The sequence below is a fragment of the Calliphora vicina genome, chromosome 3, assembly GCF_958450345.1.
Source record: "Calliphora vicina chromosome 3, idCalVici1.1, whole genome shotgun sequence".
Taxonomy (NCBI): domain Eukaryota; kingdom Metazoa; phylum Arthropoda; class Insecta; order Diptera; family Calliphoridae; genus Calliphora; species Calliphora vicina.
In genome coordinates, this window is record NC_088782.1 from 96729224 (window position 1) to 96757113 (window position 27890).

General features: G+C 30.5%; 2 protein-coding genes across 2 annotated transcripts; one reads left to right on the forward strand and one right to left on the reverse strand.

Annotated features, from left to right (window-relative positions):
* Positions 1–53: 53 nt before the first annotated feature.
* Nprl3 (GATOR complex protein Nprl3) lies at positions 54–4688 on the forward strand. The gene is made up of 3 exons (XM_065506285.1): positions 54–1750; positions 2377–2532; positions 4035–4688. Exons 1-3 carry the CDS (start codon positions 150–152, stop codon positions 4378–4380), a joined length of 2103 nt encoding a protein of 700 aa, XP_065362357.1. The 5' UTR covers positions 54–149; the 3' UTR covers positions 4381–4688.
* Positions 4566–27890, reverse strand: Pop2. Its single transcript, XM_065506286.1, has 4 exons — positions 27464–27890; positions 18419–18798; positions 17916–18333; positions 4566–5286 (listed from the first exon to the last, which is right to left on the reverse strand). Exons 1-4 carry the CDS (start codon positions 27470–27472, stop codon positions 5161–5163), a joined length of 933 nt encoding a protein of 310 aa, XP_065362358.1. The 5' UTR covers positions 27473–27890; the 3' UTR covers positions 4566–5160.

The window sequence follows — 27890 nt, forward strand, 5'->3', positions numbered from 1 at the left end:
TTTTTCTTTATTACCAATTTTTTCCGCTTACCAACACTTTGTTTTAACTTATCAACAGAAAACAGCTGCTCTAAATAAAAAAAATCTTTTGTGTTATTGTCGAACTTTGATGATTATTTTTTTAATTTGTATGCACATTCCTAGCGATAATGGAAGTTAATCCGATGGCAATAATTCTGGTGTATTTGGATAGCAAAGGAGATAGATTGTTATACCGTTACCCATATCAATTGCAAAATGGTGAAAAATCACCATTAGCTCAGCCGACTCCACCGCCACCACCCATTGTTCCACATGTGGATAGTAGTAGCAGTATAGTTAGTGCCAGTTCCAAAACAGGAATTGATTTGATTCAAAAGAAACGCAGTCGTTTTGCTTTGCAAAATTCAGACGATTTACTACAACCGGCCGCTACCAATAGTGGCAATAATATTGCTGTTACCAAAGCAGGACAATTATACGGATTTGCTGATGAAGTCTTGGCTCCACTATTTGCAGTGAAACCACAATTGTGCAATCAGAAATTTGAACTCAAGGTTAATGATGTACGTTTTGTAAGTCATCCCACCTTGGTATCCAGAAAAGAGCAGCGGCAAAATTTTACAACACAAATTGGAAGCTTGAATGTTCCACCAAATAATCAGCCACAATTGTTAACACAACAAAATGTGACACCAGCACAAAGTAATCAAAACACCCAGAAATCGCAGCCTCAACAAATGTTGGTCAATATTGTCTTTGCTCTACATGCTCAGGCAAGTTATTCCATTGTAAAATGTTATTATGACTTAAGTAAACGTCTGGGATTAGCACTAAAAGTAGAGGAACAGAGAGGAGGTTATCTGACAGAAGAGACCGGGTTAATGGCACGAACACATGATGAAGTCTCTTCGAAACAACAACCTTTGGAAAAAGCCTTTGATTTGATATCCGAACGATGTAGTTTAGCTCAATCTTTAAAATCGATATACCATGATTTGTGTACCACGGGTCTACTGAATAGTACCATTAATCAAAATCTCACCTTAAGCTTCTGTCTCCCAGCCAAAGCTCATCAGCTTCACAAAAAAGGCAGCATGGTGGACCCTGAGACAATCGATCGCTGTTTAAAATCCTTAAAACCATACCATGGCATGTTGCTACTCGTGGATTTTGCTGAACTTTTAGATTGTGTTCCACCAGCTGGAGCCAGAATGCTGTTGCAGCTTATTGAAGTATACACTCCACTAATGAGTTTACAAAGTATGGGATCTGATGCTGATCTTAGCATTGAACATGTTAATAAATTGGTCTCCCATTTAGTTTATTGGGCCAAAGCTACCATCATTTATCCGTTGTGTGAAACAAATGTATATGTTATTGCACCGGACGCTCCCCTTCACACGAAATCTCACTTGGTGGAAAAGTTCTCGGTGCGATTTCCTGGCATGTCATTATTTGAAGTAATCTCCGATTTCTCATTGCCCACTTCGATTGGTCATTTGACCACTCCACTGCAGCAGTCTGCTAGACAGGGTATTCTAGCACAAATGGTTTTGTGGATGCTGCAGCATCATTTGCTAATGCAACTGCATACTTATGTGCAATTTATGCCCAGTGATTTGACCGATTTGGACAGTGATGAAGACAATGACGATGATGTAGGATGCGAGTTGGAATCGGCTTCTCTAATGGATCTAGCTGGTTCGATTTTGGGCCAAGATGATATAATATTACCAGGACGCAGTAGTAATGTCAGTGATGATGATTTGTATGTTTTATTTTCCTATTTGCAATTTAATATTTTATAATTTCTATGAATGTAAATTAGAGTGGCATTTGTTCTATGGTTAAACTTAGCTTTATCATTATAATCTAGGTTTAAGCGATCAGTATAAGACAGTTAAAACCCCCCCTTAGTATTGTCGAATTTAATGTACAGTACTGTAAAGAACAGAACATACACAACAAAAGTATGAAAAAAATATATTTTTTTTTATTTTTTAGAATATTATAATTAAAAAGTCAGTAATTATAGAAAAGTGTACACATATTAAATTTTGGGTCTTGTAATTCAACAGAAAAATAAATGAATTTCAAGTCATTTAGCTAAAAACCATATAAAACTAAATTTCCATTCCAAAGTTGTTTTATAAATTTAAAAATTTATTACAATAAGACCTTTAATGTTTAAATAGAAAATGTATAATTTCTTAATACGAACTTACACAGAAAAAATAAATAAATTCATATCTAGAATGAATTTTTTAATAAATATTTCATTCAAAATATGAACATGTTCATAAATATTATAAAATTGTACTTGCCACTCCAATTTACCTATTATGCATTTACATATGTATTTTAATATAGTTTTACTTGCATATATTACTTTAGAGGCGCTGGTTCCTTGTTGAGTATGTCTAGTCAACCATTACCCGTACCGCATACTAGTCGTCGATCTATAACGGAAGATAGGTTTTCCGGAGGTGGTTCTACTACATCGGATAATATTGCTGCTCAACCTTCATCAAGTCATAAATCAAATTTTAGGTAAGTTTATAAATAATGACAAATAAAATACCAGAAAATGGTAAGTTTTACTCTCGTCGATGACTCAAAACAGTTTATTTTTTATTCACAATGTTGCTCAGTTAAAAAAAATATTATTTGGAGTAAAAACCATAGAGAAATACACATACAGCCCAATTATGAATAAAAATTCCCCGGGAGTTTTTTTCCCTTTTCTCATTTTCCCTATTCAAATTCAATGGAAAAAACTCCCTGGGAACAAACTCTCGCGAAATTTTTTATTCATAATTGGGCTGATAGAGTGGAAACTTGAAATAAACGCAAACAAATAAATTACTCAAAATAATCACACATACGAGAGTTTTTGATTTTGCATAGTTTTTTACTAATACATTCTCACCAGTTAATTTATTGAAAACTGAGTTAGGTCTTTGATAGGAGAGTTTCCGATCTATGTGTATTTATCTATGGTAAAAAAAAAGAACAAACAATGTACGTTTTTTTTCCAAAATGCTTGGAAACAACTTCATTAACATTATTGATTGCGTTACATATAGAAACTATAGAGAAATATACATATACGGAAATTCTTCTGGCTGATTTCGTTATAAGCGAGCGATTTCCAAAAACGAATTTTGTCAAACTGATGTTCTGTAAATCGCACGATTTTGTACATTGAAACAGATTTATTCGCTCGAAAGACAAACGAGTAAATCATGTGGATTTGATTTACAGAACACAAAAATATGTGAATTAGTTTTAAAAACGAAAATTTTACTCGGATTATGTTTATAGATTAGATGGTTATACCTGAGATATCGAAGATTATATAGCATAATTTTCTGTTGTAGATAATAGATTTTATTTTGCTTTATATTTACGTGTCTCTATAAGGATCCAGAATGTATATAGTAGGTTAAAGGATCGCACATAAATATTGTAGTGCTCCAAAAAATTGTTCGATGTCCTACATTTCGTATTAAAGTGGTCTAAGAAACGTTAATTTCTTGGGGAATAGAATCATAAATTAATGAATTTTTGTCTAACTTGGACAATATCTTCCTATTTTCAAATATAACATTTTTAACGAAATCTAAAATAATAAAATAATTTTAAAACTTGCTTAATTAAATCCTACGTTTTTAATGAATTTCAGGTATTACTGTTAAAGCCATAGAGAAACATAGAGCGGAAACTTGAAAAAAACTCAAACAAAAATATTACTCAACTTAATCACACATACGAGTGTTGTTTTTGTTTTCACATAGTTTTTTCTACTAATACATTCTCACCACTTAGGTTTTTGACAACTGAGTTAGGTCTTTGACGGGAGAGTTTCCGCTCTATGTCTATTCTCTATGGTTAAAGCTATGTAATATTGTTATTTTGGCATCTACGATACTTTTGAATATAAAATAATATCATTATGCTAAATCAAAACATCTAGAATTTATTTGTATTTAAAAAATCTTCATTGTATGTATATAACTGACTGTATGATTTTCTGATCGTTTTTTTCCCAGCATGACAGCATCCTTAAGTACGGATAATTGCGATAGTATAGCATCCATAGAAGATGAGGAAAAAATAAAAGAACTTATACAAGTTTTTGAAGAATCAGATCGACCCGCCATACGACGTATACCAGCCTCAGCAAATCTTGATGACTTATCATTGATGGTCAAACTATATCAGGCGGGTTATTTTAAAAGTGAACATCATTTAGAGGAAATCATGTATTTTGAAAACTTAAGACGTTCCCAACTGTTACAACTGCTCGATAAGTTTCGAGAAGTTTTAATAATTTACGAAACTGAAGATCCAGCTATAGCTTCAATGTATAATAATAAAATGCCAGGAGAATGGTAAAACAATTGAAATATGTATATAAACAAGATAAAAAAGAAAAGAAACTGAAACTGAATTGTATGCCAAACGTACAAAAAAAGTAATTGAAAATATGAAATTGCTTTGTAAAAAAACACCCCGTCAAGATTTTGTAAATAAAACGGCAAATATTTTCTTTTTAATATAAATTTAAAATAATTGTGGTATTTTTAGTATATATGTATTTTATTGTTGTAATTATTATAATGCTTTGCTTACTTAATAATTAAATCAATTGTTGTTGTTGGTTTTTTATATAAAAAAATTAAAGAAACACATTTATTTTATAATTTTTTATTTTCTTGTAATTTAGACTGTAATTAGAAAGTGTGTAGATGTTTTTGTGTTTGGGTGTTGTTCCAACTACTTTAATATGTATTATACTTTTTTTTTATGGTTTTACAATTTTTTTTGCTTAATATTTTTTTATTTTACGATTTTTTTTGTTGATTTTTTTTAATTAACATTTTTTATTTCTACATACATAAATATTGGTTTTGAAGACATGCATACTATATTGTTGAGAAGCTGTTTGTTTTTTGATAGATATATTTTATTAAATTGAAATTTTCTTTGTTGTTGTTCTTTTTTTGCATTTAAGTTATTATGTTATTATGTTTTTTATTATATTTGCTTGACGTTTGTTCTTAATGTGCTGCTGTTTAACTGTTTTTAACGTTGTTAATTATTTTATATTGATCCGTTTCATGTTGTTGAATTGCTGGCAAAAATGTTTTGCGTACGCTCTATTTTTATTATGAATCACGTTGCATTTGCATTTTCACCATTGCTCTCGTGGAAATTAGCACCATTGACTATGAATGAGGTACCCAAACCATACAAATGACCACAGTATTTGGCATTATCAATGTTGTCCTCAAAGAACATCTAAAAAAAAAGTACACAATTTTATTAAAAAAAATGTTGAATTAAATATTTGACTAAATAATGCTTTAACATTTTTAAAATTAAAAACACTTTCATATAGTAAACGAAAATAAAAATTAAATATTGGCAAATTATAAGACTAACAGAGAAAAATACATAGTGATCCAAACAAGAATGAAGTAGTAATACCTGGGAAGTTAACTATATTTCTGATAGGTGTTGTCGAGTACAACAAGAATACGTTTTTGAAATTTGCCAAACTCTTTCAAAATCTTGAGTTATGGGGAAAAACATTTTTTCGTAGCTTTATGTGTATTTCTCCAGCAAACTTATATTTTTTTAATTTTTTCGTCATTTTCCGAATTTGGTGTATGAATTTAGTAAAAAATTGTTTATTCATGAGTGAAACGCAGCTTTGGTTTTTTAAATCCGTTAAAAACTTACTGACATATTTAGCAAACATAGTTTAGCAAACATAGTAAAAATATAGTTTTTTTTTTAATTTTACGTTTTACTATTCACTTATTTATCACTTTTAAACTATGTATATACATAAAAAAGTTGGCAATTTCGTAATAACCGTGTGCAATTAAAATAAAACAAGTAAGAGAGCTATATTCGGCTGTGCCGAATCTTATATACCCTTCACCAAATTATATTTTAAAATAAAAATTTTAAATATTTTTATGTAAACAAAATTTAAATTTTTTTCCAGTTGTGTTTTTTAAATTTAAAATGTTTTTTTTTAAATTTTATATGCGCTATCTATAACGATTCAGAATATATATACTTTGTGGGGTCGCAAATGAAAAATGTAGAAATTACAAACGGAATGACAAACTTATATATACCTAGAGATGCTAATCGGGACTGATTTTTGAAAATCCCGGGAATCGGGATTTGGTAAAGAAATCTAAGAAATCTAAAATCCCGAAAATTATAAGAAAGAAACGTACATAATTATGTCTTTACAATTGAAAGTAATCCCCCTTATTCTATTTGGCGTCGTCGACATCGTCGTCAATATTGAGTCAAAAAATGGTAGATGTTACGCCGATATCGATAACAATTGGTAACTTTTGACAGCGTTTTGTACTTTAACCCGACTTATAAAAGTATAAAATTCTGTCAAAAGTTACCAATTGTTATCGATATCGGCGTAACATCTACCATTTTTTGACTCAATATTGACGACGATGTCGACGACGCCAAGTAGAATAAGGGTGAATGTTTTTATTTAGCAATTAATTTTTATTAGACACTAAAAATCATACTATTGCATCTATGGTTTCGTCTGCCATTCTGGAACGAATTTTCTTTCCGACATATGCTGCTGCCGAAAAACATCATTCATATTGTTCCTTCAGAAATAAAGTGATATATTTCTTTTGCAAGTTGCAAATCTACGTTACAACTTGGTTTCGTTATTGTTATTTGGGTTTTTTACATTTATTAATAATATATTTTAGCCTTTGAGCAATCGAAATATTTTCATTTTGTTCGAGCTCCCCATCTGATTAATTTCGTTTGAAGAGGATTTAAATTGGGTTTTGTTAGATAACTTACAAAAAAATGTGAAGAATTGATTTTCCAGAGCCCCACTCTAGGAAAACCAAAAATACCGCTTTCCTTTATTAACTATGTTGTAGCAGGAGTTGAGCTTAACAACTTTGCTGAACATCACTTTGCGATATTCGGGCATGTAGAATGTCAAAATGCATAAAAAAGGCACACAAAAATGACAATTTCCCCTATTTATTTATGAAAAACGGGATATGGAAAATCCCGAAAATCCCGGGATTTAAAATTAAAAAATCCCGGGTTTCGGGGTTTATAAATCCCGAAAACCCCGTGATTTTCGGGAACGGTATTCCCCGTTTGGCATCTCTATATATACCCTTGCCACTCATGGTGAAGGGTATAAAAATATGTGACAAACATAATAAATTTTGCTACATTTGTGGTACCAAATAACTTACAAACATGATTGATACATCAATATATCGGGTATAGTCCTGGTTAAGATAAGGAAAACCCCCTCGCTTTTTTTTACATATTTTTTACTAAAAAAATAGTTTACACCAACAATTTTTTAAAATTTTTTTTTATATTTATTGTTGTTTTTAATATTTATTTAAAGTGAAATTAATACGCGAAAAACTTCGTATTTCGCTTTTATTTGAAATTTTTTAATCGATTTGTTAGTGCATATTTTCCCTTAAAAGCATATTTTTGCATTTATTGTTTTTTATGCATATATATGGCATACTATTTTGAATTTTTTTAACCCATATTTGGACTTTTTACGTAAATACGAATATCAGTAGCGACTGCCAATATGTGACAAATGTTATTGTTTGAATTTGAAATCCAGTTATATTGAAAAAAATAGTCATTCGAAAATTTCTAGACAATTAGATTTAAATTTTACATTAAAAATGAGCAATATAAATTTAAAAAAATCAACTTAATATCTTGTTATTAAAGATATTGCATTGATATTTTAATATGTATAAGTTTGGTTTCAAAAATTATATAGATTTTGTTTTTTAGAGCATATTTTTAAATTTTAAGAGCATATTTTTCGGTTTTTACAGCTTATTTTATGCGCATGAGACCCCATTTTACTTAGATTTCCGGTTTCTCTGCTCATGACATCTTATACATGGTTATATTTATGGTTGTAATTAATTAAATGGTGATTTAATTAGAATTAATTTACAGATAATTCTAATTATTTGTTTGATCGTTATAGATAGCGAAGTCGTTATAGCCATGTTCGTCTGTATGTTGAAATCAGCTTTCCGTAGCCCCCAAATAACTTGCATACATGATTCATTCATACATCAATATATCGGGAATTCTTCCGGCTCAGTTGCTATTTAAAATCGACAAAATCGGTCTATAAATGGCTGAGATATAAGCAAAAAACCGGGATAACCTCGATTTTTGGCCAATTTTTTATCTATATCTGGATTAATAAGTCATTAATATAGACCAATGATAGATATTTCAAAGTCAATTTCAACGATATATATAAGGCTATAGTAAGTTGGACCTACAATGGGTCAAAATCGGAAAAAAAAAATTTTTAATTCGAAAAAATTTAATTTTTTTTAAAAAAAATATTTTTAAGTATAATTTGGTGAAGGGAATATAGATTCGGCACAGCCGAATATAGCTCTCTTACTTGTTATTAATCATTTAGTCTTATTCGGAGTGATTTTAAATATGTATTCAAAATTAAACACTATTTGTTTGATCAGGCCTGTCACAGAATTCCATTCCGATTGACAGTGGAATTAATACCGAATTTTGCTTCAGAAAAAGTAAAACGAAAATTTCTTTCGGAATGAAACCACTTTCAGTTTTCAAGGTGGAATTGATATTTGCTTGTAATTATTTGGTAAGGGTCTTTTTTTTTTAAAAAAAAAGGTATAAACTACCGTTTCTCCTGTTCGAATTTTATCGCAAAAATAACTGATATTTTAGAGGTCCTCATATCGAAAAAAGATCGAACAAAATTAAAAAAAAATAACCTAAATATCTCTTGAACTAAATAGATAACCTACACATGGATCTTCTCAATGACTATGTATATTTGAAATTTCCGCTCATTCGGATCACAAGTGAATTTTTGGCGATTTATTTTTTTAAATGTGAGACACGAGGTGACCAACTTGGAGGAGCCTCCATTTCGTAAGCGTTTTATATAAAATTTCATTTGATTGAAATTGGATTTTGAAAATTTAAAGACAGCTCTTAACAAATTTTTAATTGCAAAAATATAAATGTGTTCTCTGAACTTGTCAATTTACTCATTGTATTTTTTTTTATATTCTGGGGTTGTTCATATGTTCATAACAATATGTTTAAGCGACATACACAACTTTCCATTTATTCATTGCAATTTTCATGAACAAGTTTTGAAGTTAACTATTTCTCACAAAGTGTGTTGAATTCACATATTTAGTACTTGTATGTGAGAAGAGAGAGAAGTTGTTGTTGCCTTTTTATACTTTGTTTGCTGTCTTTTTCAAATTATTTTTTTTGTAGTGAATTTGATTTTCAGAACTGTTCAATTTCGTTTGAAGCAAACTGGAAATTACATATATTTTACTTTTCAAATCAAAACTTCAAGTCCTTGAATTTTTATGTGTTTTGTGACGATATATATAACGGTAATGCTAATTTGGATTTGAAAAAATTATGGACCGATTTTTCACAACTTTCAACACAAAATGTTTCTTTATAATAGGAATAACGTATGCATAATTTCAATCAATGTATAATCTGTAATATTGAAAAATAGTTTTAGAAAAAAATCAATTTTTTGGAGTTGTCTCAAATTTTGCACAACTTTGGTTCATAACTCAGGTTTTACTTGATCGATTTTGCTCATTTTCAATACCAAACATTTCTGATCAACAAATAATAAATATTTTTTTTTTTTATAATTTTTAACCCTTTTTTGTATTAAATTTTATAACTTAATATGAAAACGCAGCCTTTTGAACGTAACCCAAATTATATGAAAACAGCAATTATTGTTATTTGCTAATGTAATTATATTTATTGTAAAATATTCTAAGATTTAAGCAAAACAGTAACATTATCGTCATAACGGTATTTATTAATTTCTTAAAATTCGCATTAGCATTCGGATTATAATGTACATAATTTTCATGTGTAATACTGACATTCAAAAACGAACATATTTATTAAAACTATTTATGTACTTATATGGGGGATTTCAAGTGAATTAACTTTTGAAATCGATGTCTTCTGATGGGGATTAATTCAGACACAATCGGTCTAAAAGTTTTAGATTTTGAAAAAAAGTCAAAAATTGAATGTCTAGAGCATTGGTAGGCAAAAAGAGGCATTTAATTTGTGTGCAACATCAAGAAACTGAATGAATTGTGTGTATTTTTACGCTCTATTACGCTCTTTTGTTCACATTCGGGTTGTTTGACGAAAATCATCGTAACCTGAACAATATGAACGCCTACAATGGGTCTAGAGTTACAAAACATTTATTTTGATAGATATCAAACTAGCATCCCACTAAGCGACCAAAAAGTTCTTCAAGGAAAAGACCTAAGCTTTCTTTTTTGAAAAAAGGTCCCATTTTGAATTTGTATTTTCGAAAGATTGAAGAAATTGCTATCTAAACTATTTGGGACATATTTTGCTAAGAACAATAAGTTACGTGGATGAGAAAAAACACCTGTTTGCCCAAAATGTCAAGTTTTGTCCCTCTCTAGCTCACAGAGTTCTTGATCGATCTTGTTGATAAATTGTGTCTGAATTACAAATTTCAAACCGATCGGAAGACATCGATTTCAAAGGTTGGTTCACGTACTTTTCTGTATGGAATTTATTTAGTTAAAAATAAAATTAGAATCATTTTGCATTGATTTTAAAAAACATCATAAGCGGTTAATTGTATAATGCACATTTTTAGAAATTATATGATTATATTTTATTTTGAAATATGATTTTTAGGTGATTTAGGTGAAACTAATTTTTTTTGAAAGTATCTAAGAAAATGTATATGGAAATCAATATTTACAACTGCTATATTTTCAAGGTGAACACTCTTTTAGTTTAGAAGTTATGCACCAAAATGTCTACGTCGCTTTACATATACATACATATGTTGCGAAAAACATGCTTAATAACACATAGTGGTTCATACCTTCTAAATTCTTTATATGGTTCAACATTTGTCATAAAAACAGGATTCCACAGTGTTCATGTTTAAATTGAAACTACATATTTTTACTATGCTCAATTCGACACTTATCACTTTTCAAAAAATCATAATTTCGGATTAGAAGCTGCTGTTTCTATATTTTTAATATCGTTTGATTATTCCTTTATGTTTTAAAGGGCAAATTTTTTAAAATTGTCAAGACGTCTTATTTTTATCGAGCAAAAAGTCTCTAATTTGATAAACACTTGCTGTTTTCTGTCCGCTTTGGGATGTATTCTCTAAATAGTAATACCAATTTAACAAAAAGTCTCGTTCTTGATTATATTTTTTTTTTTAAAAATTTGTTTAATGTAAATTTTGTTAATAATTCAAGACACATTCCTAAAATAATGATGCCACGCAAATATCCTAGAAATGCAATGACAAATATGATGATGATAAGAAAAGTTGCAAACAACGTATTAGAGGTTATGGATTGCTATGATCGCCAGAAGATGATATAAAAAAAGCTAATGGATGTTAAGGAAGGTAATTTTTGGATGTTGTGTATTCCCTCTAAAAGTGTAACGCAGTATTGTAATAAAATAATTTATTTTTTAACTTGCAATGATTATATTTTTGTTTAGGCCAAAATTTATAACTGAATTTTGAATCAGTTATCGAAGCCCGAATAGTCTGAAATTTGGCAATCATGCATTGATATGGTCCGCTCACAGAGCCCTCCCAACAAAAAATGGAGCTTACCTATATACCTCTTAGAAACTTGCTTACAGAAGGCAAGATTTGTATATGGCGAACTTCCACTTGGAAGCAAGGGATAACAGTAAGCCTTTCATCTATTTCCGCTTATATTAATACAAAAATGTCTTCAATTGTTGGCTTATTTGTTGCTTCTCAGCGCTTACGTCCCTTATGAACTTCCTAAAACCTAAAAAAAATTTACTGGGATATTTCTAAACGAAAACGATATCCAGCTACCTTAAAGCGGTTGCATTTTAACGTGAATTTGTCATATTATTATTCCTTTTACTAAATAATCCACTTGATATGAAGTTTATTACAACTATAATTCAACTGTTAGAAACTGGGCTCAAGACTGGAATTACATTTATTTTAAAGTTTATCTTTTATAATACAAAAATAATTGTTTAAACTTACCCGTTATTTATTTTTTAAATTTCTGGTAACTTTTAACTGGTAATTAATTATCGTTAATTAAATTTAAGCCAAATCAAGTTATATTCAAAAATGACAACAAAATTTTCTGATGTAAAAAGTGACGAACATTAAAGACTGTAAGTAATTTCTCTGAAATATTAATTAAATAACGCTAAAAAATGTAGAATCCTTTGAGAGGGAGATGGATAGATTTTGAAATAAAGTACTTATATCACCAGCAGATAGCCTCAATAATAAGGTAAAATCAATGCTGGCTAATTTGGACTATTTCGGTAACGGTTTTGGTGTTATTTCGGTGATGCTACAAGAGTGGGTCAATAAGTTTGACAGGCGCTTGACTTGAGGAGAAGAATTATTTTTTGCGGTAAAAAAAACAAGGCTAAGCTTGATAAATACTATGGGAACTCTGCACCATCAATTTCAATGGCAAACAAGTAGTTTACTGAATTTAGTTGTGGCCGTACAAGCAAGGAAGATGACGAAACAATTGAAAAAAATTACGATATGGTGTTGGCCGATCGGAGATTGAAGCCATAGGCATATCACATGGCTCAGTGGCTTTACGCAAGATGGCTGCAGTGTTTGCTCACTATCGATTGCGTTTGTGCAATCGTGTTGGCGTTGTTCAACCACAATATGGACGTGTTTTTTGGCCGTTTCATAACCATTTACCACAACACATCGGTCACCAAATGCCTATTTTGAAGAAATCGACAAATCTTATTTTTTGGAAGGGATACAAGAATTGGATAAACTTTGGACCAAGTGTATTGAACTTAAAGGAGATTGGTTGAAAAATAAACTGATTTTTTTTTTCAAAAAACCTGTGTAATAAAATTTATTTAGTGCCGAACTTAATTATTGGCACAGGATGCTCATTGTACTTTAAGGTCGATTTAAAGGCCATATTGTTGACATTTTGAATAAAAATATATATTTATCAGATAGATTGATGAATTTCCTACAAAATACCACCAACTTCATTTCAACAATTTTGCAATATTATTTAAAAATAATAAAAAGACGAAAAATTCCACAATTCCGTAGAACAAAACTATTGGCACACTTAACCAGATTCTTCAAATTTGATCTATCTTATCAATTTTTTTTTCTTCGTAAATGCGATTTTATCTTCTTTTATTTAACAGTTTTCGTTTCTAAAACTGTTAATGTCAATTTGTAAAAAAATGAGCACAATAATTATCAATTTTGCTGAAAATGGCTAACAAAAAAAGGAAACAACAGAATCTGAGCGCAAGATCATCCATCACTTGCAAAATCGATTTTCCTTGATATGCTGAGATTGTAGAGATTATGGAAAGAAGCCCTTTTCCAATTTTAATATCGTGCAACGTTTTAAGGCAACATCAACACTTGAAAGTGCTAAACATACAGGTCGTCCTAGATTCTTAAGTGTGCGTAAATACAGCCATATAATCAAAAACGTCAAGTTATGTCCAAAAATATCTTCAACACAGGTTGCTGCAGAGATTAAAGAAGAGTTTGGGAATGAAGTTCACGCAGCAATAGCCAGAAAAGTGCTCCAGGAGATAAACTATAGTTGTCGTATTGCTAGGCGTAAACCATTTATTTCATCTGTGAACCAAAAGAAGCGTTTAGAATATGCCGTTTAGGAATTTACGTAAGCCACATGATTTTTAGCACCAAGTGCTATTCTCTGATGCAGACAAATTTAATATTTTTCGCTCTGATGGCCGTCAAACGGTATAGAAAAAAACCAATAAAGAGCTGGAAAAACAAAATATTGCTTCAATAGTAAAACATGGTGCTGGAGAGGTAATTGTGTGTTGTTGTATGTCCGCTTCAGGGGTTGGAGAGCTGAGGGGTTACTCTCTATTGCGATGCGAAAGATAAATGCGTTTAGAATACAATTTTGTACTCTGTATCGTCTACGCAAACGCTTTCGCAAAAAGAAGCAATACTGACACCACAAAATAAACAATAGCGAAGAATGACAAAATAAAATGTCAAAACTTGTAAATAAAAACATTTTAAACTAATTTTTGTGCGATGCGAAAACGCAATAAAGGGTACCAATTGTACGATTTTTCTTTCGCATCGCAATAGAGAGTAACCCCCTGGTGTTCATTGACGAAATAATGGACAAAGTGAAATATATAAAGAATATTTTCTTTCACTTTTCAACATGACAATGATCTCAAACATTCGGCCTATACTGGACGTATGTGGCTTTCATACAATCACCCTTATCGTGGTTGGCGTAAACGTCTTACGCCTACGACAGTTTCATACTAGATTAAAGAACAAGTTTGCATTTTATCTTTAATCTAGTACAAAACTGTCGTAGGCGTATGACGTTTACGCCAACCACGATAAGGGTGAATATTTCGCATGTCCTACCACACCCTCCACAATCTCCTGATCACAACCCAATAGAGCATCTGTGGGAAGAGCTAGATAAGCGAGTGAAAAAGGCATTAGTTGAAGAATGGCAAAGTATTGGGTCAGATATCACAAACAAGTTGGTGGATTCATGCCTAAGCTACTCGAGGCAGTTATAAAGCAAAAATCACTTGCAATATTGCTTCATAAATGAAAGCTAAAAAAGCTTTTAATGAAGTGTGCCAATAATTTTGTTCATTGAAATTAAGTATTTTTATGTAGTTTTGTTATTAATAAATAGTGGTATTAAATTGTTGAAATAAAGTTGTTTATATTTTGTACGAAATTCATCAGTCTATCTGGTAAATAATTTTTTTTATTAAAAATCTCTACAATACGGCCTTTAAATAGTCCTTAAAGTACAATGAGCATCCTGTGCCAATACTTAAGTTCGGCACTGTATAATTCTGTAGATTAAAAAAATGAATTATTAAAATCAATTCTATTAATTATATTCGAAACATTGGTCTCCTTTAAAATTCCATTAGATTTTTATTTCCATTACAAAATTTAACCGAATAATGGTAATAAGGACAAGCCCTAAAGCTGGTCACACACGGGTGGTTTGTGAGTGCGATTTGTTCGTGTTCGACTTGTTAATGGGACTGTGTGCGCACAAAATCACAAGTAATTGAAAATTTTCAATCACAAATCAGGCGAACAAATCATTCCGTATGTGGCCAGCTTAAGGGCCAAATATTTATGTATTTAGTGGTAACGATAGTTGAGTTGAAAGGGTATTTTAGAGGTAACGGTAGCTTAGCGGTAACGGTAGCCAATCTTGGGAAAAACTGATGTAAAAACAGCTTAACAATAGTAAATAGCTTAATTAATTATAAAGGACTTAACATTGAAAAGTACCTACCTATTTATCAATATGTTTACAATATTTTCAAATATGTTAATAGGAACATTGGATCTTAGTAGCATTTTTCCAATGGCCATTTTACTATGAAAAAATTAAGCATTTTTTTCAATTCATTTTGTAAATGATTAATAGCAAAACAAAACTGAATGAAGAACAAATATTTTAATTCAATTTCTATTAGATTTGAATTAATAAAAATTGAATCATTCAATGCTTGAATGAAGTCTGTTATGAATTAATTCCATATATAATAATGTAACGATGAATAATTAGATATTGGGAATGGATTTATTTTGGTATTGACCTTTCCAATTTTGAATACATTTCATCGCGAAAGATGTAAAAATGCCATCTCAATATAACGGAAGAAATCTTTAAGAACTAAAGCTGTTCCACGATGTCAAATACTCAAAAACCGCAATAAGTCTGTGAGAGATATAGACATTTCGAAAATAAAATCGGTCGATATTGTATGGTTAATACATACAGTGTTTTTTGAAAATCTATTCTTTCGAATCGAATTACACAAACTAAAAACAATTTTATCAAGATGTCGAAATCGTATACAGGGCATTTAAAAGTCAGAAACGAATGGGCAAAGCGAATGTGATATTTAACATTCTAATTTATTATAATAAATAACACAATTTTGTGATTGTTTTTTACATGTTGAATTTTTCGAGCATTAGATATCTTTATATCATCTGAGGTGAATGCTTACAAATCAGTTTGAAGACATTTGTGTATCCAGAAATCATTTAATATTCGTTGCTCTATAGTTGATGAAAATATACTCTGATTAAAAGCGTCTCAGTTGTGTAATTTGTTTGTTTTTTTTTCATGTAAACAAAATTATACCCATTTAATTAATTGTATTATTTTTTAATTACATACTTTTTTGAACAATTATTTGATAATTTTCTAGATTTCATAGGTTTATTGTTACATTATTTCAGTAATACCTAAATTAACAAACAAAGAAATAACTGTTTGCATATGTTATAGATCCATTTAATTATAGAACGATATCCATGAATTATTTAATTTGCAAGTTCTTCTTCTTCTTCTTTAATAAATGTGTAATGTAACAACGCATACTTACAAAATTGAATCTAAATTTCAATATATATTTTATCGAACACTCAAAATGTTTCATGCTAAATATGAACTTGTTCATTACTATTTAACCAATGCAGTTAAATTAATTTAAATTTTTAGCTATTGGTCTAAAATTATTAGAATGTTTTAACAAATTAGTGCATAATATGAAGGAATGTGTTAATGAAGTTTCATTGGCTAAAATGAACAAGTTCATATTGAGCGTGGGAGAATTTTGGAAAAAAAAATATTATAAAAAATGAAAAACCAATGAATTTTTGTTTTAACCTTTGTTTTAATCAACAAAATAATTTTTTAATTCAAATTTGTATTTGATAACAAAACCAATTTATAGAAAATAATAAGCAAAAATCAAAGAAAGAAAACAATAAAAAATAACTTCATTAACAATTCATACATAGAAGCAAATTTGTGAAAAATGAAAATTAACATTTTGTTTAAATATTTCGTTTTAAAAACAACAACAACTTAAAAACTAAAGTTAAATAATAGTTAAAATTCAGTTAAGTTAAATAAAAGAAAATGAGTTTTCTTGTTTTGTTAAGACTAAGCCTTGAGGTAGGAGAGATCGTTTTGAGATTTTGTTTTTTAAGTATATTCAGAAAAATAATTCAGTTTTAGTGGCAGTAATATTAATAGAAAGTATTAATGAAAAATATATTCGACGAATTCATAAAAAACTGTTGAGTATTTTTTTTACCCAAATAATTTATTTAAGTGGGTCTTAATTAAAGTCCAAATATTTTTGTTGCCAAATCATAGTACTATGCATGTATGTAATAAATTAATGTCAAAAAAGATTCAAGTCAAACAATTCAATTAATTTAAAACTGGAGCCTGTCACAATCTCATTCAAATATACGAGAATCCATTAAACGAAAATTGTTAATAAAAATAAACAATTGATTTAAGTATAATTAGAGCCAGTCCAAATTGATCTTAAACGTTTTCATTCATTTCAATAATATTGAAATATTTCAAATATATGATATTTGTAGCAAAAATATAGTATAAAGAGAGAGAGAGTAAACGAATGTCCTTAAAAACTAAGAAGCGAATGGAAAGGAGTAAGTATCATGTTAGTTAGAGTAAACAATTATTGTTAATTACAACGTTTGTTAGTTATTAAGTAAGTACATATTTCATATGATTTGTTAAATGACTGACTAGTGAGTTTAGAACAACTCTATACATGATGAAATGATTTGTTTTTGGTCTTTTCGTTCATTTTGATCATTAAATGTTATTGTTGTTAAACTCAACAGCATAATCTAGAAATGTAGATGTGGGTTCTATATTAATATTATTATCATTCAGTACCTCACGCATTTTGAAGAATGCCATGCCGGTTAACAGGGCATCGGAACCAGCCTGATGTTGGGGACCCACACGACGTAACTCCAATTGATCAGCAACCTCTTGAAGGCCACCCTTTAGATTTTTGCATGATTTCATTAAATATTTAATGTCATATATATTGGGGAAATAAATGTGCAGCAAATCAAAAAATTCACTCTCATCAGCTGGCAGATTTTGATCGGTCAAAAGCTTAAGCAAATAACCAAAATCGTAGCCAGAATGAAAGCAAAGCCATTTTATATTATCCATCAAAACAATGCCAGATGACATTAAAAGTTCGGCAAAATCTAAAGGATCAATGCCATCATCTTCGTGTTTTCTAAATTGTATGCCCGAATTTGTCAGCAAATCAATTGAGTCTTGGGCATACATGTCTTCACTATTTGCACATAAGAAGAAAAAAAGTTATTGTTAAAAACAAAGTCAATCAATCAATCAATCAATCAATAGCAGCAACAACTTACCTCAAATTGAATTTAAAATTAAATTGCCAAGTACTATAGCCGGGTGGTGTTTTACCCTCATCGTCCATAAATGTTAAACCCAATTGTATGATACGCAACAAGTCCACATTGCAACGCAAAAGCTGATAGTGATAATCGGCAGTCGAACGAAATTCACCCACGGGACGTGCGACTACACCGGGAAATTCCGTATCCATGGCCACATAGTGGTATTTTTGGACAACTTTACGTATGGTACGGAATTCTTCTTCCAAATTATGTTTCCAGACATCACGAATGCCACACTCCTCGTTACTCGGTATGTTCGAATTGTGACCGGCCGAGCCGTGACCACCGGAACCACTTACTGCAGAAGGCATTGGCTGGAATATTTGTGAAAACTTTAAAATTTTTTTTAATTTACTTTGGAACTTATGAGTGGTTTTAGGGTGTTTGGTGTTTATGGTTAAAAAATTAATACATTTAAAAATGAGGAAGGAAGGGGAAACAAATAAAAATAAATAAATTTATGTTTATAATTAACATTTGAAATTGTTGTATTTTTAACATTTTAGCGGTGGTATGTTGAGCAATTTAATTTTGCTTTGTGTTAAGAACTGCACAGCATTTCATTAGCTTGTTTTCTATGTCTTTTAAGAATGAAATGTACAATGTTGCGGGACTGACAGCCAATACAAGAATTCTTAATTTAACAACCAAATTTACAGCTCAATGCTGGGATTTCGTAGATTTTTATGAAGTATTTTTTTTAGTTTGTAAGAGCTCCGGTTGATTCAGCTGTCGCTGAGTTGAGCGAGAACGTATTTGGAAATGCTTTGATTCTGTGCTTTTATAAATCTGATTCATAATATTTTGAGTTAACGAGGACTTCCCTGCATTTAATGATTCCTTCCATCACTTGCCGCCTCCACATGTTGAAGGAGTGAATCAAATTTTAGAAAAATAGACCTTAAGACGCAAGGTGAACAAAAATTGTTAAACCCACACGGAACAAAAACATCGCTACTATTGCGTTTAACAGCCTTAACAATGCTGCAGACAATTTATTGAACACGCAGTTACGCAAAACCGGACTAAAAGAGCTATAATACTTCACCTTCCGTGAAGTCGAGAACATTATCTCTAAGGAAAAAAACCATCGAAAGTTTTAGGCCCGGATGGCCCTGGAATATCTTACGCAACTGCTGCAACTCTCGAGGAGGAGTACTTTCCCCCTTAATCGTCAACCTATATCATGCAAGGTATCCTCCACATGTTTCTATGGTGTCGTATACAGATAATTATACCATATTCTCATCAGGTATCAACATCAACAACATAAGTGCCGAAATATCTCAATATTTGGGCACCATAACGACTTTTTCCAGGAACGAATCTGAGTTATTCTGCATCAAAATCCTCGGTGCCCCTTTTCACCTCTTGGACCAAGGAAATAAAGGTGAGCGATCAACATCTCAGCCGAAGGTAATATTCTACAGACTCTATCGCACCAAAAGGTCAGAAATAGGAACAAATGGATAAAGACACGACATACAATACAATTGGTCGCTCTCTTCTCAATTACGCAGCTCCAGTAATTTATTTATTTCATCACAACCTAGCCTATTATAGGCCATAATCGGTCACAAAATACATTGAAAATGTCAAATGTAATTCCCTAACGACACCCAATGGCAAAATTCTCATCTACATGAGGATATCAGGTTGCTGTCAGTCAGACAAAATAATGTGTTGTTGACAAGACAGTTATTGTTGGCATGTCATCTGCCAAGTCATCCTAACCATTACATCCTCGATTACTTTCTGGAGAACTGAAGTTTAACTGCATAGGTCTAACTGCGATAACTCGATTCACGCAGTAAAACATCATGATGGTCAATCTGGTCCAAGAGACATGGTGAAGACATCTCATTGACACTAGAGATATTGACACCTTGAGGCTTTAAGTATAGAGGAAAGGGGAACGGTGTAATAACTATAATGTATCCAGTTCTGCCAGTAGAGTTGTGGACTAGGGGACATAGGGATCAAAGGTCAAATGTAAGAAGGCATGTTAACGAACTTATATTCAAACGGACGTAGGACCAGATTGACACACCGTCAACGGTTCCAGGACTTATGATTGACACATCATAGGGTATAGTCACTAGGGATAAGGTAATCACATTATTAGATTCTACGCCGAAGGGGTTGAGAGCCTATCGTGCTTTATTTTGAAGGCACTCGAGACCTCCATAGGAAAGAATTGGAGCTTGCGACCGAATATAGTAAACTGCATTTACACATCGGTTGTTAGACCTGTACTATCTGGTGGGAAGCTTTGATGGGGTACATTTGCAGATGCTAGCAGCAGAACACCTCAGGCGACCTTGAATAACATCCTTAACCTACTGCCCATTGAAGAGTAAATATGTGGCGGGTGGCTGTAAGCAACATATTTAGACTGTATGAGTCTAAATAAATATTAGTTAAACCATAGCGACGTCATACTAAAATTAGATTTGAATTGACGGACTACATTGTCCTGGCACTCGATTTTGTTAGTATAACCATGATTACGTTCCCTGAAAAGGAATATTTGCTGAATCCGACTGACTGTTTGAGGGGTGTGCGGTATTTACGGAAGGTTCACAATTGGAAGTGAACACAGGATCCGGGGTTTTCATTGTGTAGGGATGTTCCGGGCACTGCGACGTACATGGCAATGTGATTGCAGATGAACTTGCACGACAGGGCATTGTACCGATCTGTCATTTTTATGGGGAGATATTCAAGGTCAAGGGCCGTATATTTCAAACTGGACTTACATGTTCCAAGTTAATGTTAGAGTTAGACTAGGTTAACCTGAGTATATTAGTTGGTTCAATTACCGGTCATTGTCTAGTAAGTGCTACGTGATTTTTGTAGGATACGTGAGAATGTCGAGGAAACAGAGGCAATAGAAATATCCTTTGTCATTGCCCTATGGTGCAGCGACATATGCTTATAGCTCTCGTGTACACACAGCACTTCTAATTCTAACCCAATCGAAATGTAACACCTAGAAACTACGGCAAACGAAACAAGCACCAAATAATGGATCATTTCATGTTATATCTTAATATTGGACTTCATCTTCTATAAGTGGAAACCTCTTTTGTTCCTGCTGGGAGGAATTCATAATAATCCCCTTATATAAAATTCCAGCAGGATCTATACAAACTAAAGGTAAATGAAGCAAAATCAAAAAGCTTTTTAAAAAGCCTTTTAAACTATTTAAAATTAAGCATAACTTTTTTCACTTTCTATTAATTCATAGTATTTAAACAGGAAAACAGAAAACGGCTGGACATAATGAAATCATCATAATCATTGTCATTTCGAAATTTCTATATTAGGTTACGATTTGAAGGATGTAGCAAATTTTGTAACTGTTTTTTCTAATTCACATCTCCAAGTTAGTTAACTCGATTATTTAAGCTAATTAAAGATAGTTTTTTACCAACATGTTGTATTAAAGTGGGGCTTTATTAGTTTTATAGTCATGAATGTTACTTTAGATATTAACAATTCTTACAACTGTGAAAATACTGACGGATTAAATTAAGTTTAGGCGGAGTAAAGGGTGAATATTAGGGTAATCAAATTATACGATTTTTCTTTTGTTCGAATAAGATGAATAATTCGAGTAAGAGATTTCAGATTGTTAGAATAATTCGATCATGTTTTAAATTAATTAAATTATTCGAATAGTTTAAATTTGATTAAATAATGATTTTTTCTTAGTCAAGTCTCACTTAAAGCAGTGTCGTCTAAAGTCACCACGTTCTTTTTATTTCGTTTATTTCGTCAATGTCACTGTCGAAAACATTTTCAATATCACATTCACCACCACTTTCAATATTAATTTCTGAGTTTCTGATTGTGATACTAACAATATTTCTCCATTATATTTTCCCATTACGGCTGTCGTATCTGGAACATACAATTTCATCATCTAAATAAATTCCAGGATATCATAAATTCATTTATTTTTAAGAGTTTTTAAGAAAACCTTGTTTTTGATTTTACTGAAAATTGTATGGGAAAATATGAACGCAAACTATTCGTTTTGCATAGAATGAAACATGTTAAATTAAAACAAATATATTCAATATCGATTGTCATACAATTTGGGATGGGAGCTATAGCAAATTATGGGCTGATCGTCACAAAAATCAATAGTATGATTTTTGAATGCAACTGATTCTATAATATTTTGGTTCGATATAGTGGTCCTTACATGACCAATTATGGGCCAATCTTTATAAAACTTATTATGATATTTATAAGACATTTATGCTATTTAAATGATTTTTGGAAGTGGACCGATATACACAAAATCCAGCAGTTTTATTTTTGCATACCTATTACTTATCTGAGCAAAATTTTGGTTCGAAATTGATATTTGTAAGATATTGGACCTATGGCAATTATGAACAGCTCTTCATAAAATTTGGTACGACAATTTCTATATAAATTTTAACAGTTTATCTAGAATTTAAGTGATTTTAAGAAGTCGACTAGGTATATATGAGGGCTATGTTAATACCATTTTGCATTTGATCCATAACAACGGTTCTACCATTGCGGAATGACAAACATTTATCAAAAAAACATTTTCAGTTTTTCATTATATGCAGTATTATATTAGTTTTTCATTATTATGCCCTACACCACCATAGTGATAAATTTTTGCGTTAGTGCTGATGTTTGTAAAGCCCAAAAAAGGAAATAAGCTCTTCAAAATACATATATACATTTTTATATGCGTTATATAAATATCCAATCCTTTAATATGCATATAATTTCTTTTGAAGTTTTCATAATAAAAGCTTTCCATAATTAACCATAAGTAAGTTAAGTTTTCTATTAATGCCTGATTAAAATCAAGAATTAAAAAAAAAACATTTATATATTGCTCTAACAATATACAAGGATGTTTAAGAATTTGAATACATTTTATTACATTTATTAGTTTACAGAAAAATATATGTAAAGTTGTTCCAATTATTTGCAACGCAGCAAAGACATAACTAAAATTTTGGTGTTTTTTATTAAAAAAAAAAATTAAAATGATTTAAACAAAAACAAACAAATAATAAAAACAAAAAAAATAAACAAAATTAGGGAAAATTAAAATGAAACTGAAATGATTGAACTTAAAAGAAAACAATTATCAAAAATTCAAAATGAATATTGTATATGGTTGTTTTCTACTTACATCAATTGTTGTTGGCTTTGTCGATGTTTCAGCCACGATTTCTTGAAATAATCGCAATGTCGAAATTATTTCGCAATCACACACAAATGTGTTATTTTTAATTTACTTTATTTTTTTGTTTGTTTGTTTCTTTTCAATAAATGTCGATCGTTTTAATAGTAAAATTAAGATTTTTTTTTTAATATGTTTACTGTTTATAAATTTGCTGTATTGTTTATACAAATGAGCAGAGACTGTGAGATAAATTTTGGAAATTAATAAAAAAAATAGTCTTTAAAATGTTTAATGTTTCTAATAATTTTCAATATTTTTTAAACTCTTGTGTGGTTTTTGCTTTGCTTGAATCAATAAATTGTTGCAACTCGGCGTAATAAATGCCTGCAAGATAAAAAATAAATATAGATGAAGAGAAATTAATTTAAAAGCTACAACTGTGTAGTGTGAGTAAGTTATATGGACTGCAATTATATAGAATTTACAAATACTTGTAGTAAATTCTTTAAAGTTTTGCTTGGATATATTTTGCGGTTGAGATGTTTTTTAAATAACTTTTCTTTTTTGCTCGTATGATACCAATGTAACCTTTATTTGTTTTTACATATAAAATTACTTTAACACAAATGTTAGAACATATCTAAAGCACTAACTCATGGTATATTCAGGTTGACCACTGACATATTCTGTTTTCTGGTGGACAAATTTTAACAGAGTAATTTCTAGAAGTTTTTGGATTAATTGCAAATGGCAAGTTAATAGTATCCGACCGAATGCAAGTTTTTAGGTCGAATCCATTATAGATTATTCAATTTAAATTACTTATTAGAACATATCCGTTACGTGCCAATAACCGACAACATTTCTAAACCAAAAGAAATTAAGAAAAAATTTGTCACCATCAGTCTTCGATTCTGAAAAACTATTAATAGGAAAAAATCCTTGTGAGCATATACAGTATTGGCCATAACTAAAGCACCCCCTCAGTGCATTTTTTTCATATGGTATTTTTTTAAAAAAAAACAAAGTTTTAAATATCTATTATGTATTATTTTCATTTGTTAATATGTTTATTATTGATAAACAAATACTTCCAAAGTTAACCTTTCCATAAAAGGTAACTTAAAATCAAAAAATACTTTAAGGTAGAAAATGAAACGGACACTCCAGTCGATGCTGGCTTTGGTAAACTTCAGTGTAGCTTTCTTGTTCTTAGCTGATGGAAATGTTTTTTTTGCTGGTCGTCAGCTGAATAAACGGACTTCTACTACTCTTCTACCGATTGTTCTTTCGCTAACGCTTAATCTTTAACTTGTTCTCACTTGACTAGCGGATGCTCTACAATCTTTTTGTATTGCTCTTTTGATCAAGGCATCATCATATCGTGTGGTTTTATGCGAACGACCTGCAGAATGCACCGGTGAAACGAGCCTGAAAATAACTGATCTGTTAATTGAATATTTTTTACTCAATTCATGTAGTGATCAGCCCGTCTTCCAGTCATCAATAACTTTAATTTTAAATTCACTGGAGTACTTGTTCCTTATCATTGGTTTTTTAACAATAAACTGTATAAAACTTAAATTTTACAGTACCGAGTCAAATTTTTAAACATCTTATAAGGGGTGTCCGTTGCGTTTTGAGTTTTTATATGATTTATCATTTTAAATTAATTTTTAATAAAATTATCTTTTACTAGATGAATATTAAATGAACATTAACAATATTAGTTAATAAAATATATACAAAATACATCCCAAATAAGCCGTTTTTATAAAAAAAATTATGATATGAAAAAATTCATTGAGGGGCTGCTTTAGTTATGGCCAATACTGTATATAAGACCTGTATTAGATCTTTATTTTCTGAATTCATTGAAAAATATATTTTGCCCTGAACACTTGCCTTCGTCAAAAGGTTAATCTAAAAATAATATAACGTTAATCCACTTTGAATGCGACTCAGCAACATGGTGGCGATGAATACCGGGCATTGCACTTTCGGTACTCATGCCGCAAGACTTGGGCTACCTTATAACGACTTCTGTAGAAGTTGTCGGAATGAGGAAGAAAGCATCCTACACTTCTTCTGTAACTGCCCGGCTCTGGGTAATCTACGTGCCAGGCTTTTAGGTGAGCGATCCTTTAGTACCATCTCCGGGTTATCTGTGAAGGAACTAAGGTCGCCTAATAACGCCTTTATCAGGGAAAGCAGATGGTTGATAAAACATGCAGATAAAATGTCACATTTTGTGATCAAAACAGTGAGTAATTTATGATCATTCGAATAGGAAGAATAAATTTATAGATGGCTATGTGTTTTAAGAAAAAACATTATAGAAATTCCGAAAAATCAAATTAAAACAAAAATCTATTCAAATAATAGCATTTGAATAATCAGTTTTGGTTAAGCTCTATTTACCAAATTTACCAGAACTACATCATTTTATGCTGAACATGAAGATATATTTTGTTTTTGTCGCCAGTTCATATTTCCCTAGATATGGATCTCCAAAATTCGAATATTTTTATCCAATTTGGTCAATATATATGATGTAAAAGCTATTTTTAAAATACCTTTTACATCAGATATAAATTATACAATTTTTGAACCCATTAGGTCCAAAATTTAAAAAGCTTTTTTATTCCAGATTAAACGTATGTATTATTTATAATCATTTTATTCACAAGAATTCATCAGGCTTTCATTTATTGTATCATACGGCCATATTTACTTTTTTATTCCCGAGTTATGGTTCATTAAAGAAAACTATTTTATTCGAAGCCGGTGTCTGACATACCACAGAGTTTAAAAACCTTTCGCGCGGCCATAGGACGACAATAAAAAAAATATTTTATGCGAATCGTCTGTTAGACATAGCATTCCGATCGGCCGAAGGCGTCTATCAAGAAAACTTTGTGAAGGCTGTTTTCGACATACCATAGAGTTGAAAACAATTTAATTCGGACGTAGGCAGTCAATCAATAAAACATTTTATGCGACGCCTCATTCCACTGCCAATCAAATCAATATTTTAAAAGTTTTGAGGGTTATATTAAATTAAAGCTATTGTATAAATCTTGGCTGGAATTTAATGGTATTTTTTTTTTAAATAAAATTGATTTTTAAAAATGTCGGAACAAAAATTGGAAATCCGGATAGGGACCGAATGTGTTAATAATTTGGTATGCTTTGTATTTTCCTTGTCGGCCATAATCTAGATTTATTCCACTGTTTTTTTGATGTTTAACTAAACAATTATTTTTCATCAGCTGTTTTAACTTTCGATTTTTTGCAGATTAATCCATCAATATTGGACGCTTAAACTAGAAAATAAAATAATCTTGTCAAATAAAATAAAACATTCGTAGATTAAATATAATCTCCAATCTTCAAATTAAGCCGTTTCATTATATAGGTGTCACCCAAACACAAATATTTTCCAATTTCTACCCTCTATTGTTATTAAAATTTTTCTTTTTCTAAAAACCAAGGACATTTGATGAACATATTACGCAAATATTAAACAAAATCGACTCTTGATTGATGGGTATAGAAATAATTACTATAACAAAACACTATCTTCTACTGCAGTATGTTGTTGCAACACTTCTATAAAAATATTGATTTATGCATTTACTTTTTTATGAAATACTATAGAATTTGAGATTCAATAGATGTGCACTTATTTTACACTAAAATGTATTTTGTTATTCCAAAATTATGTTTCCTTCATATAAATTAAGTTATCCATTACTTATATGCAATCTATGATGGATGCAATATAAAATAATCGAATGAATTCTTACCCATTTCATATTTTTGTGTCTCGTTGGGGTACGCAAATTGTTGTGTGAAAGCGAAACGTCTTTGTTTATTTTTGTTACTTTTTGCACAAGATTATTAGTAATCCAAATATATTATTGAAAATTTGTGCCGCAAATTTACAAAATATTTCATATATTTTATTTATTATACACCAATTTGTCCAAAATTTTGTATTTTACTCTCCGATTTTATTTTTTGTGAATACAATTTTTTATAGCGTCTTGGGAGAGAAATCTATTGTAGTGTTATTATTGTTAAAAATTGCTTCTTTTATATTTTAGATTACTTTAATTAGTTTATACAAATATGTTTGCGATTTTATTAGTTTTTCTTTTGCATTTAATAATAAAAAATTAACAAAAATGTTTTATCCTCGGTGTTTTTCGCGTATTCTGGAAACAATATCCA